This window comes from Idiotropiscis lumnitzeri, chromosome 1, assembly GCF_059441095.1.
Source record: "Idiotropiscis lumnitzeri isolate Australia: NSW breed Sydney's pygmy pipehorse chromosome 1, RoL_Ilum_1.0, whole genome shotgun sequence".
In the NCBI taxonomy this organism is placed as follows: Eukaryota; Metazoa; Chordata; class Actinopteri; order Syngnathiformes; family Syngnathidae; genus Idiotropiscis; species Idiotropiscis lumnitzeri.
In genome coordinates this window covers 1,993,232-2,011,418 of record NC_142391.1, presented here as the reverse complement: position 1 = coordinate 2,011,418, position 18,187 = coordinate 1,993,232, and the positions used below count along the sequence as shown (strand labels likewise).

The 18,187-nt window shown below is 42.6% G+C and overlaps 1 protein-coding gene across 7 annotated transcripts in view; it reads left to right on the top strand.

Annotated features, from left to right (window-relative positions):
• The first annotated feature begins 50 nt into the window (after positions 1–50).
• Positions 51–18,187, top strand: part of LOC148342605 (dynactin subunit 1-like) — a 27,484-nt gene continuing 9,347 nt past the window's right edge. For 3 of the 7 annotated variants that reach the window (XR_015846070.1, XM_088310143.1, XM_088310148.1), the window contains exons 1-14: positions 51–245; positions 6,022–6,276; positions 6,643–6,721; positions 6,865–6,896; positions 7,766–7,786; positions 12,378–12,398; positions 13,580–13,756; positions 14,918–15,115; positions 15,186–15,390; positions 15,460–15,538; positions 16,322–16,481; positions 17,067–17,171; positions 17,504–17,695; positions 17,808–17,927. Coding sequence is in view for 6 of the 7 variants with exons in the window: in XM_088310143.1 (XP_088166269.1) it covers positions 6,040–6,276; positions 6,643–6,721; positions 6,865–6,896; positions 7,766–7,786; positions 12,378–12,398; positions 13,580–13,756; positions 14,918–15,115; positions 15,186–15,390; positions 15,460–15,538; positions 16,322–16,481; positions 17,067–17,171; positions 17,504–17,695; positions 17,808–17,927 (1,626 nt within the window). In the remaining variant the exon portion in view is untranslated. Of the gene's footprint in view, positions 246–6,021; positions 6,277–6,642; positions 6,722–6,864; positions 6,897–7,765; positions 7,787–10,106; positions 10,281–12,377; positions 12,399–13,579; positions 13,757–14,917; positions 15,116–15,185; positions 15,391–15,459; positions 15,539–16,321; positions 16,482–17,066; positions 17,172–17,503; positions 17,696–17,807; positions 17,928–18,187 lie in introns of those variants that run through there. The other 4 variants (XM_088310144.1, XM_088310145.1, XM_088310146.1 and 1 more) reach the window with 4 other exon arrangements.

Genomic DNA, 18,187 nt, shown 5'->3' with positions numbered 1-18,187 from the left:
CAAACATGATTTTTTTTCCCCTTTCCTTAATTTAAAAAGCATCAAGCCACATTTGGATCTTGCGAGTCTGGCAGTGGCAGGCGGCGGCTGCGGTCAGGCAGGCGGCCGGGCAGGCAGGCACCTGCTCGGACACCTCACCTCAGTCAGCCGGTGTCGGTGTCGGTCCGTCACCGGTGCGGTCTCCTCCGCGGATGGACGCGAGTGGCCCAAGCCGAGCAGCTCGCGACATTTTCGGGTAAAAGCAGGTAGGCTTCGCAAATTGTCTCCGTGTGTAGAAGACAAATGTGGCCTCGTAAGACGCACCGCGAGCCGTTTGGGACTCATGTTGTGTGTGTGTTAGTGTGCGAAAGTGTGTGCGTGGTTTTCATGGGCAAGCTAACAGAGGCTAACTTTAGCCGAGGGAGTGTCTGCCTCTGTCAATGCCAAAACACGCGTTCGATGCATTCAAGAATGATAAAAATCACGCACAAAAACCTCACAAGTTGTTATTTTTTTTATCGTATTAGCGCCACTAAGTGTTAGATTCCGGTCTTGCCGATTGACAAAAGAAAAATGTATATTAGGTTCCATTAGTGAGGCTGGTTTTAATCATGTTTAAATGCACTGACACTTCTTTACGTTTTTGTACTCTCGTTATGAAATGACTCTTTAATTGTGACCAGTGTATCCCCAATTGGATGCTTTTTTCTGTGTCATGTGCAATTTACAACCACAAGATGGCGCCAAATGTCACTTTCAGACTGTCAGGAATGACTTGAATTATGCATAACCGAAGACATGTTACGTAAGGACGTAACAAAATTTAAATCTTATTTCCAACAAGACCACTGTCACCGTGAACAGATGGAATAAAGGAACAAAACGATTCTTAAATGTTGTCAATAGGTTGAGAATTAAGGAAGTTATAACATTTTAAAGGCTTCAAAAAGCAGGCAGAAAATGTTCTCCATTGTTACAATGAGAGGAAATGGCTTGTGACCGATTATCTGTGCTGCTCTTTAGGGACTAGTAAGAGCAAAGAGAAGCGTTTTAAGGCGAGATAAGCATAGGGGACGACTACGTGTGCCGTAAAAGCCATCTCTGATCTCCGGAGGGCCTCGGTGACACCCCCATTCAAGGTTCAGTGACACAAATTTTAGCCACTTATTATGTTCTTTGGCAACGTACAAATTGGATATAAATTCATCTGCATGTCCCACAAAACCCTCAAAATTGGTCGATTAGGTCGATATAAATATTCCAGCTCGCTATCAACACTTTTTGGGCGGCCAAAAAGGAGTTATCCTGGCGTATGTGGTATAAACATCAAACTACTGCTTGAAATTCAGCTAATTGAAAATCCCACCGAGGAGATTCCATTGTACATTAAATCTAAAAAGACGGTGGAAACACTTTTTTCACAAGCCACTGCTAATTTTTCTGAAAGGGAGGGAGGAATGGACCTGCATGTTGTGATCACAAAAATATCCCAATGAAAAATTGTGGAAATAAGTCAGTGGTACTCATGTCATGCATTTAAATAAATTCCCAGATGTGTTTTTTTTTAATTCCCCACAAATAAATAATTATAGCACACTTTCCACTCCCCATTTTTTGTGTTCATGCAAACAAGCAGTTGTGGTCCCGTCCCCATATCCTGCTGGGCCAAAATGCTGACTGTGGATTTCATTGCCATGATAACTCGGGCGTTGCGAACCAGGCGAGCGGCTTCAATTTGCAGAAGCAGGGCCCAGTTTTTTGAGGAAGAAATTGAAATCGATTGGCTGTATAGACAGTGAAACGCGTAATCAACAAGCGGTTATTTACTAACGTGTATTTTTTATTTTATTGTTAAGAATGAATAAATCAATTCTTGAGTAAGAAGGGAATAAAAAAATACGAGATGAGTCAATAAATTTAAAATAGTTTAGATATTGTAAATTAATTGGCATTTTAAATTCTTTTTTTTTTTGCAGAACCTTTTTAGCAAAAATGCTTATTGTTGTTTTATCACTGCTGCTCAAAAATATAGAATTCTATAATTTTGTAATGCATTTATAGTTAGCGTCAATTATCCGTGGTCCCTTTCCCTCAAGAAAATTTGTATTTAATGAGGTAAAATAATAAAAGAAAAAAAACTAAATGAAATGAATACATTAAATCATTTATTGCCATTGACGGCTAAAGTCGTCAAAGATCCATTTTTTTTTTAACTCGGCTGGTAGTCAATGAGTTAATTTCAGTTGAGCAATTTTAGGGAAAAGAAAAACTCTTCCAGGACTCTTGCTCATGTAAATGCTCGACGGGCCGCATTAAAGAGCGGCGTGGCCCATTAATCGAGGAACCAATCGAAAGTTGCACAGGAGCCCTTCGTTGTCGCTGAATCCAAAATGGCGGCTCTTTACATGATTGTGCTAAATTGATCGAGCCGTGACTCAGCCGCCTGCGACGGCACATTTTGCCCTTCCTGGAAAACAGAGGGATGACCGCACAAAAGCAACAAAAAGGCCGAGGCGTGCAGTCAAGTTAATCCTGGTTTTGTCTGGCTTTTTGTTTACCGTTTGGTGCGCATCACGTCAGCATTTTCTCCTCGGACTGGATCGAGCCGCAGTACCCAACACGTGTTTGCTGACATTTATCTGCTGCAAGTGCAATTATTTGTCGTTCCTGTTTACACGGTCGTTTCAAGTGCGGACCAAGTCGACGTGTCCGAGACCGGGTAGTAGTTGGGACTGACGAGGTTCTGTGACGTAAACCCGGAAACGTCTGTATAGTGGTACCTTGGCGTGCGAGTGCACCCGTTTACGAGTTTTACAAGTTACAAGCCCTCACTGTTGATTCATAATTTTTTTTCCGTGTTGCAAGCCAAAATTTAAGGCACCTGTGAGCTTCCCATACATCAACACTAGATGGCGGCAGCGAGCGCCACACCACTTGGGAAAGAAATTGAAAGTCAAAGTAACACTGTATGTGGTTTACGGCGGCAAATATTGTTTGATAATTTGTTCATCTGTTCCGATTAATCAGTGATTCTGACGCTCCAAGAATTGCCACTCCCACCGTTCAAAAGCTTGTAATTGCCAATAGAAGCCACAGGATGGCGACGAGGAACTCAAAACGTCGACAGGTACCATCCATCGAACACGTACGCCATCATGAACTCACGTTCCATAAATGACTGAATTCCCATGAAGAGTCAGTCAACTCGCCTTTTAACTCCAAACACTTGTACGTGCCGTGCGAATGTGTCGGCTTTAGGACCCAGCGCCTTTTTGTAGAGCCTCCGACCCTCCCTTTCTCTCTTTCATCGAGCACACAACACGCACGTTGATGCGCTTAGTCTGCTTCCAGCCTCTGCATTTACATCGGAGGCGTAAAGTGTGAACAAGTGCCGCTGGCGTGCTCGCCGCCTCGTAACCATTTTTGTGTTCACGGAGGAGTCGTGAACTCGGGTGAGGGGGGGGGGGACATGTCACAAACCAGGAGGAGCACGTTGAGCCGGGTGAGTGTGTGACAATTGTCGACAGCGGTGCCCACTCTTTCTTCCGCTTTGAACTCAGGTGCTCCGGACGCTGAGGTGTGTTTTATTTTGTATAAACACAACACAGTAACTTCCATCTCCTTTTTTTTTTTTTTTTCGAGAAACCTCGTCTTGATCAAGAGCTGCTGTCAAATTTTAGACCGGGAAAAAATGGTGGAAGAAGTGCTGCACATTCAGTGAAAATCTTTCTTGAATGATCATAACTTCATGGAGGTCTTCCAGTCAGGTTTCCAGCCCTCTTACAAGTTTTAGTGACATGGTCCTGGCAAATGACACTCAAGGCTGTGGGTCTGGTTTTGTTGGATTGAACTGCGGCGGATGACGGTATTTTGTTGGCTTGTTTGCTGCACCAGGTGGGCATCAGTGGTAGGGTGAGAGTGATTTGGATCCTATTTGGCTGACCGGACCTTTTGTGTTAGCCTTGGTTGCTCTGATTGCTCCATTGCCGTATGGCGTTCCACAGGGTTCAATTTCGTGGCCTCTGCTTTTTTTTCATCGTATAGGCTCCCTTTGGCTTCCATCTCAAGGTAACGTGGGATTTCCTTTCCCCACTTTGCGGATGACTGTCAGATCTATGTCCCACTGATGCTTTCTCACTGCGGCCACTTTTCTCATCTGGAGAAAATCAAGACCCGGATGGCACTGAAATTCTTGAACTTCGATTAATGGCGTTTGGTCCCAGTGGCCTTTTGTATTTCTCATCCTGCTGACTTGCGCCCCCTGACTCCTTAACTCAATCCAACGGTCTCAAAACTTGAGTCTTAAACTGGTCAGTATTTTGAATTGGACCAGCCTTTTTCATCTTTGGCAGCTGGCCAAGGTGAAGTTTCAACTTTCGCAACAGCATTTTGAAACGTCACATCTCTGCTGGATTACTTTCATGCGCTTTATTTTGGAGTCAGCCAGTCCTCCGTCAAACAACGCTGCTGCTTCCCCTTGACTGGTACTCGTAAGAGGGAGCACATAACATAAATCGTGTGTCTGTACGACCTAGCCCGTATGCTTCAGGTGGGGAAGTACCAAACGATACTTTTCCTCATGTTTGTCTACGGGCTTATGCTTAGCCATCTACTAACCGCCGTGGTTTTAATCGTCATTAACATTCCCGGAGGGATTGACGCCCGACAAAATGTTCATTATGCTTTGTATGTTTTTTTTTTTGTGATGTGGATTTAACCTCAAGCTGAAGTTTAGCAATGGCTCTTTCTCAACAAGGATGTGGCGCATGTTGCGCTTAACAGTCCTCGCGATGCAGTATTGTGAAAAGTCTGCACAAGTGAAGCCTTGAGAATTGCATCGAGCACGTATTTTGAATTCTTATGGACAATGATTTTTTTATTTATTTTTTTTATTCATAGATTAGCAAAAATTTCATTCCGCTTCATTTTTCATATTGTATCTTTGGTAGAATTCTGAGTAAATTAATGAAAGAAATTAATGTTGGACTATTTTCCGGATATCTCGGTTGTCAACCTTGTGTTTTTATTGTGCAGCAGCAGAGGGCCTGCTTGCATTTGAAGGAGCGTCAGAGGCGGGAGTGTAAGAATAAACTGCTGAGTCACCAGCGCTCTCATTTCCCGATTGGGCGACGTCACCGTTCGTAACGCGAGCATCTGCATGTGGTCCCGTGTGATCCGACCGGTGGTCTACATTTCTCTCGCTGAGGGTGGAGTAGCCTCCTGTTCAGAGCACATGTGTCATCCTCGGCACTTTACATCATAGCGTAGCATCGCATAGGTAGCGTCTTTACATTAGTTTCCGTACCCAAGGCACGGTTCTGTAAAAAAAAGAAAAGAAAAGTGCTTTAATTTTTTTTATTTCCGTTCTCTAACCGTCAGAATCTAATATCAGACCATGTCTAGTCTCAATGTAAAAAAAATAAATAAATCCTAGACCACAACAAGATCAACATCACATACAAATTAGAGATGGACCGAATATTGGTCAGGCCGATTATCGGGCCGATATTTGGCATTTTGCCAATTATCGGCGTCTGCCTTTTTTTTTCTCTCTTTTTTTTAACGTTCAAGGTCCATAAATTAAAAGCTGGTTTATTCTGGCTCGCTGCAGCACACCTCTCCCTCTCTCTCTCTCTCTCTCTCGCTCTGCTGTGCTGGTGGCCCTGCCCGCAGAAGCAGATTGGCACGCCCACAGCACCATCTGATTGGTTCCTTTTTTTCAACCGATGAATATCGGCTTCAAATATCGGTAATCGGCCCCCATGACTACTACTAATCTGTATCGGCCCTGAAAAAAAAGGCATATCGTTTATCACCAATACAAACGGTATAATATAGGCGTAGAACGGCGTCGCGTTCCAAAGAGTTTGCTTCACCTTCAAAGATGAAACGCGTTGAAGTAATACAGCTGTAATGCTGCTCTTACCACAGCAAATTCTGAATAAAAAAAAACAACTTTGGAAATAACATGGCTGCCATGACAACCTTGCCTCTTGGCAAAGCACCTAACCACAAATTGTGTCTGCTACGACCCCCACACAGACGGCTGGCAGTGCCAGGATGAGCTCGGACGGCGGCAGCGGCGGCGGGCGGCCCCCCAAGGTGGGCTCCTTGGTGGAGGTCATCGGCAAGGGCCAGCACGGCACGGTGGCCTACATCGGCGCCACCCTCTTCGCCTCTGGCAAGTGGGTGGGTGTCATCCTGGACGAGGCCAAGGGCAAGAACAACGGCACCGTGCAGGGCAAGCGCTACTTCACCTGCGAGGACGGACACGGCATTTTTGTCAGACAGTCGCAGGTATGAGTGACTTTTAAATGAAAAATCACAAATTGTCCTTTGAGTTTTTATTTTTTTTAAACATTTACAATTTTGCACTTTGTTGTTTTTTTATGCAATTAAATGTATTGCATTTTTTTTTGTCTTATTAAATATTTTATGATTTTGTAATTACATTTTATTTTAGAGGAAATCTTTTTTTTTTAGTTTTCTAAAAGTGAATAAAAAGTGTTACTTTTTTTTTTTACTAAGTTTGAATTTGAAAAAAACCTCCATTGAATTCAATAAATATAATTAAATGTTCTTTTTTTTGTTGTTGTTTCCGCAGCCGTTCATTCATTAAAAAGTTTGAAAACGGATTGATGGTTTCCTTTTTTTTTGTTTCAGATCCAACTAGTTGACGACGGCGCCGACACCACGTCTCCAGAGACGCCCGAGGCCAACGCCACCAAGGTGCCCAAGCGAGGTAACACTTTCCGGCTGCCATTTTGACCTCCTTTTTTATGACACGACGGGCCACCTGGTCTTCTCCTTTTTTTTTTTTTTTTTATAGCTTTATTGTTAGCACCAGGATCTTCAACATCCGTGTTCCTCTTTCTATCCCCACAGACATCCTGGACGCATCCAAGTCCACCAAACTGGTGAGTCATATCTAAAATATTGACTCAAACCATGTTCATCATTACCAAAATGTTCCAGAGGACAATTGGATCTTTTTTTTTTTTTCAATTGTGATTGGGACGGCTCGGTGGGTGAATGGTATCTGTATATTTGAGGTGAGATGACTAATTGAGAAAGCCACCGTTTTAAGATATTTTATGAGAAATATACTCAAATTGTATCACCGACCACAATATGTACAGTCCTTAAATGTATTATAAAATTTGCTGCTGACACACTTTGCGATCCAAAGTAAACCCAGTGAACTAAATCAACCATTTTTTTTTCTTGCCTGGGCTGAGTAAAATGTAACTTTTCATTTATTGGTACATTATGTTTGGTCACCATGAACTGTGTCCAAAAGAAGTCGATGGACAACAAAGTTGTATTTGGAAGACTCATTGGCAAATGATGACGGTACATTGTAGGGAGTTAATCCCGCCAGCAGAGGGCGACATTTTAGCTTTAACCAGACATGATTACATTTCTTGACGTTTAAGGCTCATGTTTGCATTCATGGAAAAGACAAGCAACTGTACTTAGAAAAGTCTGCTGGATTTACATAAAAAGAAAAACTATGGACATTTAACTTTAGCGATATTCATGCTGGTGGAACATCTTTTTAACGTGTGCAACAAATGTCCATGTTTTTTTAAAATGTCAATCCAACACATGAATTTTTCTCTCAACTAGCAGCGAGATGCTCGCTTGTGCCAGATGCAGACGTGAAGGTTGTCTGTTCCCTCCCCATTTCCTCCAACATCCCCCTGATCATCTTGACTTTAACCCCTCATACTCCTTTCTTCCTTCCTTCCTTCCTTGCTTCCTCTTATTTCCTTCCGCTACGCAGCGAGGAGTCAAGGCCAAAAAGGTGCGACGTTTCCCCGGCCTCACGGCTGCGTCTTAACCGCCGCGGTAACTGTGGCAACCGCGGCGCCGAAAACGGCCGCTCGCCACCCGCTTTTGTCCGCACCACTCTCATCCGAATGACAGAAAGAGGCCGCGCCCGCCGCTTCCTGTCACGTGACCATGCTCTCAGCTCTGGCCTGCCTTGCGGTTGACTTTGTTTGTTAGCTTTTCTGTTTGCTTTTATTTTTTGGGGGCTTTTTGGCCGCAGCTTGTTGTGTCGTAGAGCAGACGATACGGTTTTAATCGGCTGATATCGCGATACGTGGATAATATAATGATATCAGTCGGTAAAGCAGTGTTGATAATATATTGTGGGTGAGCGTACTTAAAATATGGATTTTATTTCAAGATATTTCATGCTCATTTTTATGATTCATTTGATTCGAGCTAAATAGCCAATCATTTCATACGAGTCATAAAAACATGAAATGTCAGTGAAATTGTTTATTTTGCAAATATTTCTAGATCTTTTTACAGTGCAGCAATTGACATGATTTCATAATATATATAAATTTTAAAAAATGATATTATATGACTTATTTTAAAGAAAAAAAAAGAGCCAAAATGAATGCAAAAAATATATAGGTGCCTTGAAATAGGAGTTGAATTCATTCCGTGGCACGCTCTCATCTCAAATCATCCTCCCCAATTAAAATGAATGGAAGATTGTAGAGTGGGGGCGACACAAGACCAAAGAATTAGAAATCCCTTTATTGTCATTGTACTCAAGTGTGACAAGGCGGAACAAAATATGCCGAGTCACGACAATTGTGTATGCGACTCCATTACAGCTCAGCTGCGGGAAAATGTGTTTTGTTGAAATATTAAACAACTTCCCGCCAGCAGACGAGCGCTGCACTCAGAGCATATCAAGTTTCCCCGAGCAGGATAAATCACAGCAAGGATGACAAGAAGTCATCGAGACCACTTGGCAAAGCTTGCGTGCTGACTTTGTCAAGCCAAGCGAGAAATAACGCAGGACTGCCGAATTCCGTTCGCACGAAAGAAGACAAAAAGCTCCGTGATTTGATGTCGTCTATTCGTTTATTTAGTGTCAATATCGAACAGATTTGAACCATTTGTACTTCCCTTCCACAATTATAGTATTCATTTGTCAAATAAATCACCAATATGGTGTTTTTTAGGGATGCTCTGTACCGCTTATTTTTTTTCCAGACGATACGTCACCGATATCAATACCAAGTATCGATACCACCGGTACTTAATCCCTAAAATTTCTCCCCTCTCAAAAAAAAAACAATGATTATTCTAAAGAAAGTCCGGTTCATCCTAATCTAGGAATTTTCCTGAAAATTGTATCACATGTTTTGATCTTATAAATTACAGTTCGTACTTTCTGATCATAAAACGGCCACAAGGAGCCGCGGGTGCCGGTATCGGCCGCTGACGCGAGTATCGATACATTGACATAATTCTGGTATCAACTACGGATCCGATACCTGATATCAGTACTTGTCCTCACCTAATGTTTTCAAAATTAACGAAACAATTCTGTTCATCAGTTCTCTGTAGCACGTAGTTTTTTTTTTTTTTTTTATATTTAAAAAAAAAAACTATTAAATAAAGAAAAGTGACTTTCAACTCCAAAAAAGTTACCTTGTAACCTTCAAAGTTTCTTTATTTTCTGCAATATTTTATAACGGTTAAAAAAAAAACAAAAAAAACAAAGAGTAGTCTCGCATTTAATATTCAAGTATTTTTACCATTTCAATAAAATAAGGCGTGACAAAAAAAAAAATCAGGTCATATCTCTGAACATTTTTACTTTTTCTCAGAGACTTCTGATGTGGGCAAATATTATTAGAATGTCTGTCAGATCACATTAATCAGACTTTTTTTTTTTTTTTTCGCTACATTTCCCAGCCTCAAGCACTTAACATCACTTGTCGCTTCAGCCATTGATGGGGTGCATTGGCGTTGCTAGGAGACGAGGGGAGGCTCGCATCTGTGATGTCGCCGCTCATTTCTCTGCTCTATGCTCACTCCTGCGTTTTTTTATACATTGTCTGTTTGCATCGCGATCCCACCCTGAGCGGTTAACAGAGCACTCCCCCCCCCCTGCTGGTGTGGTCGCCGTGGCGATGAGTGGCTGAAAAGGCGGGGAGGGCTGAAGGCACGCGCGGTGATGTAATGCGGGAGCAGGGCATTGGATGAGAACGCTGGTCGGAGGGGGCGGGGGGTGGGAGGGCGTAAGGTTATCGGAGGGGAGGTGGCGAGATGTCAGAATGCTGGTGAGGCGGCGGGATTAGGAGAGGACGAGGACGGGAGGCGTCGGGAAACACCGCCGCGGCCATTTGCACCGCTGCAGCTCGCCGACCCGCCCGCCTTTTTCTGTCTGTCCGTCCTGAACGCATCGTCTCTTCCCGTCTGTCCGTCTCTGTGTGCGTCCACTCTCTCTTGCAAATATGATGAGGCAGACGCCGGCTCCTCGAAAGGTACTGACCGCCGTCTTGACGCTTGCTCGCCGCTCATCTGGTTTTCCTATTTCCGCCGCTATCGCCCCCTTTTTTTTTTCGTTCTTTTTTTTATTCCCCCTGCTTTGTCATGCTGACTTTTTTTTTTCCGGGGGTCACGTTGGTCGTTGTGTGCCGGGCACAATGTTTGTGCTTAAGAAGCTGTCAGCTCTTATTTGGCAGCGGCGTTCGGTCGGGCTAAATTCCGCTGAATGGTCTCGCTGTAATCCAATAAAGCATCCAACGCGACGGATGAAAGGAGAGCACGTCGGTGAGATGAAGAAAGTTTTCATGCGTTTTGGAGATTAGTCCGCATAATAAAATAAAAATTAAAAAAAATAAAATAAAAAGATGTTCTTGGAGCAGCTAAATGGACTTCCGCTAACTCAGTTGAATTGATTTGATTCAAAAGTTTTTCTCATCGTGCTCGATTGTGCCACAGAAAATTATCCCACCTTATGACATATATAAATAAATAAGCTCATCTATCTACGCCAGGGACATTTAGTGACCGGAAGCACTTTTAATTGCTGTTGCCATTGACGACTATAGACGTCAATTTTTTTTTTTTTTTTTTTTTTACTTGGCTGGTCGTGAATGAGTTAATGGCAGAAAGTACAATGAACCTGTTTGTGCTCCAGTTGCCAACCAATACAAAAAAATCGAGCGTGTTGAGCTAAAAAAATACAATTTCAGAATACAACACTTTTGGCACATCTTAGTTTGGTGGTTTCCTGCCAGGCTTTTCGGACGTGCATCGTGACTTTGTCCCAACAAAACGGCAAATACGAGGGGCCCCGACCGATTATTCGCACGATTCTGGTCCTTCAAACATCGGCCAAAATGTGCTGGAACCATTTACAGCAGTTGCGCACGTTACACATAAATGTATACCTTGTTTCCTAAAATATAATATTTGTCGATAAGACCTACGATTTCAAAGAAATGTTCAATTCTACAATCAATGCTTACAGGCGAGCAATGCCAGCTCACTGGTTCACACAATTTAAAGTCACAGTTTGTTCAAAATATTGCACGACACGAATCAAACCTAAATGTGTTAAATGTGACACCTAGTGGTGAGCGCGAAAAACACACGACAAGGATTTTGTCGTTCCAATGTCGTTAATTAAATGCATGCTGGGAACCAAAAGGGATTTATTTATTTATTTATTTTTAAACAATGTAGTTTACAGTTGACAAGACCGCTCCGCAAAAAGCAAAAATCCTTCAAATTAAATTAAAATTCTTTGGGAGAAACATTTTATGCATGTCGTTTAAATTAATTGGCTGGTGTTCTTTTTGTTTTCCGGCCCCCAAAAAATTTAAAATACGCCCTAAATGCAAAGAGCGGTGAAGTGGAGACTAACTTGTATCAAAAGAAAGTATCTGGTTGAGGTTTTCCGTGTCGTGCCAGGCTTCTGTTGTGGTTCTGTTGTGTTCCCGGCCAACTGGACCGCACAATGCAGTCATTCAGCTCACCGGCGGCGGCGGTGCCGGCGCCAGTCACGTCGTTTCAGATGCTCCAGCAGAACCGATTGATGCGACGTGACCTTAGCAGAGCCGATCAACAAGCAAGCACGGCCACCACGTTTCCTTTTTTTTTTTTTTTTTTTTTGCTTCTTAAAGCTGAACATGCGCTTCGTGATCCATCCGGACATTGGGTCAACTTTATGTTTGACCTCACAATCACTGAGTCTGCGGCTCAGCTAAAATATTGAGTGGGTTGGTGAGAAAAAAAAAAAGTTCTTTATTTTCCCCACTTTGGTCCAGTACGGACACGGTCATCCAACTGTGGTGCCGTGCCAAACAAATTGGGTCGTGGTTCGGTTGTGATTTGAGCGCCCCAAAAAAGACCTTGCGTTTTAGGTCCCGGTGTTCTTGCCGTTGGGTGCTGGACGGGTGGCGTTGTTTGGTTTTCCGTTCTTGCAAAGCTGTCGGACGCGAGAGTGGCTTGAATGCCTTGCCTTCGATTACTAACCCTGCCTGTTTGTTTCCTTGCCCTTCCCTTCCCTTCCCTTCCCGCCTTGTCTCGTCTCGTCTCGTCTCGTCCTCCTCCTGCGTCTTCTTCCTCTTCAGACCACAGCCAGAAGGCCCAAGGTGAGCCCTCTTGCAGCTTGTCAGGGCTTCCCATTTCCAAACGACTTTGCTTTATTATCAACGTTTGTGCTTCACTCATTTCATTCAAGAAATTTTCACTAGAGGAAATAACTCAATTCCAGTGTTTTTCTGGATTTTAACTGATTTTGCTCGGCCAACAGAATATTGTGTTCTAATGCTATAAAAACACGGAATAACGGTGCAAAAAAAAAAAAAAAAAAGGCTAAGACGTATAAATACGTCTTTGGGAGGCGGGGACTACGTTTTCGAAAACGTATATGTTTAAGTGCCCACTTTGATTTTTTTCAAACAGAAAGCTAATCCATGTTATTTGTTGATGTGATTTGGGAAAAAGTTAACATATAGGGAAATACTGTTCTTGTGTTTATTATTTATAATAATTCCTAATAATTGTCAATATTGAATTAATTCAATTAAAAAAACTAATTTACAGTCATCTCTGCTATCTGGCGACATTCCACAAATAATGAAGCCTCTATCGAAAGGTTTCTAATTGTTTATAATAGTTGTAAATAAATGGTTTATCGATTATTTGATGCACTTGAAAGACGTGGATGACCTTCACCGGAAGGCAAGGCTGCTTTATTTACGTCCCACATTTCATACGCAAAGGTAAAGTAAAAGCATTTACTAACGAGCTGAAAACATTTGAAAGCAAAGTCGAGAAAATTCTGTCGCCAAGATAATCAAAGCTCATGAACAGTTTGGCCATTTGGTCATACTAATTACTACTTTCCTATAAACTTGGCTTTGGTGCCATCTTGTGGTATCTTCTGTTAATACGCAGAGAACCGTTAATTTTCCACAAATGTTGTTGAGTAAATAAAATAGTTAATAATTAATTCATATATATCATATCATATATATAATATTATTAATTAATATTTATTAATAACTGTTAATAATAATAACACAAATAGGTAAAGAGTGAACAGCAAATTTGCCAGAGGTTACTGTTTAAGGAAATGAATAGTCATATCTTTTTAAATTATTTTAACATTCATACCAATCATCTTGTTGATTCCAAAAAAATGACGACATAGTTTGTAAAAACCATTTTGGAGTGAGTCGTTCTCACGCAAATGTTAAGATGTCATTGAAACGCATTTCAATCCTGGCCTCGGAACGCTAACTTTGGTTTTGTCGTGTTCTTCCTGCAGCAGCCGAGCCGTCCCACGAGCTCCGGGGCGAAGGCTCCGGCGTCCGGCTCGGCCTCGGCGTCGGCCGGCGAAATGAGCAGCAGCGAGGCCGGCACGCCCGCCCAGACGCCGCTGGCCGCCCCGGTCATCCCCACCCTGCACTCGCCCGGGAATCCTCCGCCGCCCGTGCCCAGCAAGGTTTGGATGACACGCTTGAAACCTCACGGAAACTGAGATTTGGATCGTATGACAAAAGTAAACCGCCCGCGTCCTCCCGTTGGCGGGGAATCGGGACCGAAGTTTAAGTCACCCTCCGCCTCATTGATATTTCACCCCAACTCCCCTCCCCCACACTCCAGGAAGAAATCACCATGGCAACACAAGTGCGTTCGCACCGGAACATGTTGTCTGTTAGTTTTAACATCCCATCAAAGGTGTGACTGCTAAAAATAGTCTTTTCGCATTCGGCCAAATTGACTCGCATGATTGTGTTCATTGTCTGAACATGAATCCATTTTTTTTTTTTTGTACCTTAGCATGGCTGCTGATGCATGCTAAAAAAACAAGAATATATTTGATTTTATTCATAATGACATCATCATGTGCTGTACTTTGGTTTAAGCTTTAAAAACCATAAAAGGCGCTTTTCAACTCGTTTTAATTGGGCGGGCAGCGAATGAGTTCAAATTTTGTGGGAAAAAAAACAGCATCGAAAATAGATCATATTGCAAGAAAAATAAATAAAAGTGGTTGATTTACAGCTAAATCTTCAAAATCAATCTCTTATTTACATACATTGGACGTCGATTTCAACATTTTGTCAACATGAAATGATGCAAAGTTGATCAGAAGTTTTTTTTTTCTATTTTAAAATGGACTCAACTAATTCATAATTTAATATGAAATTATTTCCAGTGTTGAGTGCCGGGAACATTTCGATTCAATTCTTTATTATATTTAATGTCGATGAAATTGTGCATGTGATCATCAAAATGGAAAGAAGATGACAAAGATCATGAAAAAAAAGATAAGAAAAGAATGCACTCTTGCTTTTCAATTCACTTTCAAGCATCATGCGTGCGTTTGCTTTTAACATTATCATGTCTTTTGAACTTTTAATATCCCCAAATTTTTATGACCATATTTTTCTGACTTTAAGGCATACTTATTAAAATCCTTTCAATGTTCTCAAAAATCGACAGTGCGCTTTTTAATTGGGTGCGTCTGCATGTCAAATTGAAGTTGATTAGAGTTTGACTCGGCTTGAGAAAATGATCCTCTTGAACTTTTTTTTTTTTTTTTACTCTGGTGTGAAGCGTGTTGCAAAATGCGCCATTCTCACCTGTCGTCGTGTTCCAGGAGGAGGAGGCTCTGCGCGCTCAGGTGAAGGACCTGGAGGAGAAGCTGGAGACGCTGAAGGTGAAGCGCACCGAGGACAAGGCCAAGCTGAAGGAGCTGGAGAAGCACAAAATCCAGCTGGAGCAGCTGCAGGAGTGGCGGAGCAAGATGCAGGAGCAGCAGGCCGAGCTGCAGAAGCAACTCAAGGAGGCCAAACGGGTATGAGGGGAGAGAGGGGGGGGGGGGCGTGCAAATGCACGTGACGTTGACGCCACGCGTCTGCTGGCAGGAGGCCAAGGAAGCCCTGGAGGCCAAGGAGCACTACATGGAGGAGATGTCGGACACGGCCGACGCCATCGAGATGGCCACGCTGGACAAGGAGATGGCGGAGGAACGCGCCGAGTCGCTGCAGCTGGAGGTGGACTCCATGAAGGAGAAGGTGGAGGAGCTCACCATGGACTTGGAGATCCTCAAGCACGAGATCGAGGAGAAAGGTGTGGTGAAGAACGCTCCGACGTGGAAGGGAATTAAAAAAAAAAAATAAATCTTGTTTTGTGCGTCAGGTTCTGACGGCGCCGCGTCCAGTTATCACGTCAAACAGCTGGAGGAGCAAAACGGCAGATTGAAGGAAGCTCTGGTCAGGTGCGTATGATGCCACCTCCTTCATGCTCTCAAGTTCTTTGAAGAAGAAGAATGAGACTCCTTTCCCTTTTCTCCAAAAATAGACTTCATAGTTTGAAGATTCTTGAGTTTCTTTATATCTGTGAAAAAAAAAATCAAATAATACGACCGTATTCTTCGAAGAGGCTACCTATTTTGCTTAAAAAAAAAAATAAAAAATGAAATTGCCGCAATCATAAAACTGAGCTTGACCGCTAATAACTGATAAGCCGATATTTTATTTGTCCATATAATAAATTTGATCAAATACGAAAGCAAAAAGTCCTGTCAAGCAGACAAATGTTTCGCTTGAAATTTTTGGAAATATTTATAGTAAATATAAACTGCTTTTTATCCCCCCAATTGACCACAATTTATTTTATTTTTAAACCGAATATCGAGTATTTGGTACATAAAAAAACATGAAAAATTTAAATGAATAATGTTTTCACTTTTAAAGTCACAGAGTCTCATCACTGGTGAGCTATTTTTAGAACAGACCTGCTGACTACTCGTGTTGTCCTTGGGGCTAACTAGTACCCGCAGGTGCTATTTTTTATTTATTTATTCTTTTAAAAACTTTTTAAAACCACAGTAAATCGTTAATCTTTCCGTGCCTCCATGAAATTCAAATCTTAAGGGGTCCAAAAATGAGTAATTTTAGTCCTTTTTTTTTTTTCTTTTTTTTAATTTATTCATTTATTATTCTTAATCAGCAAATCCACATTGGTTCAGCGCGACTCACTAATTTCTCCCGGACTTCAGGATGCGGGATCTGTCGGCGTCGGAGAAGCAGGAACACGTGAAGTTGCAGAAGCAAATGGAGAAGAAGAACGTGGAGCTGGACACGTTGAGGGGGCACAAGGAGAAGCTGCAAGAAGAAATGTCGGCAGCTGAGAAGACCGTCGACGAGCTGAAAGAGCAGGTCCGGCTCGTGAAAGTGACACGCGTTAGCCTAATAGCGGAATTGCCAAGTCATTTTGGCAAAACAGGTGAGGGGGAAAAAAAATCCCTGGGTGACAGAGATGAAGAAAATCAGCATTTCTATTGATGTTTAGCCACAGCCGGGCACTTGACCCTTTTTTGCCGGTCAGTCCCCGTCCTCCGGCCTCGACTTTCTGGCGCTATTCAGAAAATCTTTCCTTTTGACCTCTGCATTCTCTGATTTTTTAAAAAATTTTTTCCTCCCAATGTTTTGAAAAAATCTTCATGTGTTATTGTTGTTTGTTATTTTCAGGGGAAGAAATCCCAAAATATTGTGTTTATTTTTGCTCCTTTTATTTTTTTTATTTATTTATTTTTTGCGCTTGCTTATTTGATCATCCACTGTGAAACATTTGTAATTTAATATGCCAACAAAGTCCTATTTATTTATTTGCTTTCTTACTTTGTTTGTTGTAGGGGGTGGGGATGGTTTTAAAAAAAATCTGAGGTAATATTGTCTTTTTTTTCCCAAGGGAAATATGAGAATTTTATTTTTTTTAATGTATTTATTTGTTTCGATAATCAGGTGGATGCAGCTTTGGGGGCCGAGGAGATGGTGGAGACCCTGACGGAGAGGAACTTGGATCTGGAGGAGAAAGTCCGGGAGCTGAGGGAGACCGTCACCGACCTGGTGAGTGCTTGCGCTTGCCACAAATCTGCTTTTTAATTTCGCTCGCTTCTGGTCTTTCACACGTTAGGATTTTTTATTAGATTTAGTTTTAGGACTCCTTTTTGTGTTAGTTTGCTCATTCATATTACTTTTTTAAACTATGCTTAGTTTAGTTTTTATTGCGTTTGAGTTTATTTGCAGACCTTAAGAAGACCCGACTGAAGTCCAGCTGTCATAAAACCAACAGAGCCTAAATAAATTTCAAATCAACCTAAAAAAAAAAGCAAAACGTGTGAAGTCAATAAAAATGTCCATTTTTTTTTTTCGTCATCTCATTTGATTGCGTTTTGCAGGAGGCCATCAACGAGATGAACGACGAGCTGCAGGAGAACGCCCGCGAGACGGAGCTGGAGCTGAGGGAGATGCTGGACCTGAGCGGCACCCGAGTGCGAGAGGCCGACAAGCGTGTGGAGGCGGCGCAGGAGACGGTGGCCGACTACCAGCAGACCATCAACAAGTACCGCCAGCTCACCGCTCGGCTGCAGGTAGCGGCCCCTTCCGCCACTCTTTCACGCTCGCGACTTGCAAAATATGTGACGCGCTTCCACCCATCTCTGGCGCCGAATCCTGATTGGTCCTTTTGGCGGGCGCTGACAGGAAGTCAACCGAGAGCTGACCAGCCAGCAGGAAGCCTCGGCCGAGCTTCAGCAGCAGCAGCCGCCCGCCGAGATGTTTGACTTCAAGATCAAGTTTGCCGAGACAAAGGCACACGCCAAGGTCGCTGTCGCAACCTGCTAAGTAAACTTTGACATTTCCTCTGAAGTTGAAAATGGCAGCAAATGAGTTTTAAGGAAACATCGTCACCATTTCCTGCCGGCTTTTAGCAACAGAAACTTCAGAGGCGCTTTTTCTGTGATTTACGTTCCGACAGTCTGACACCAATCACCAGGAGACACTTTTCCGTGCGTTGGATTCTTCGTGGTTTTGGGATCATTCTTAGGGTTTACCGTATTTTCTGCACTATAATCCGCTATTTT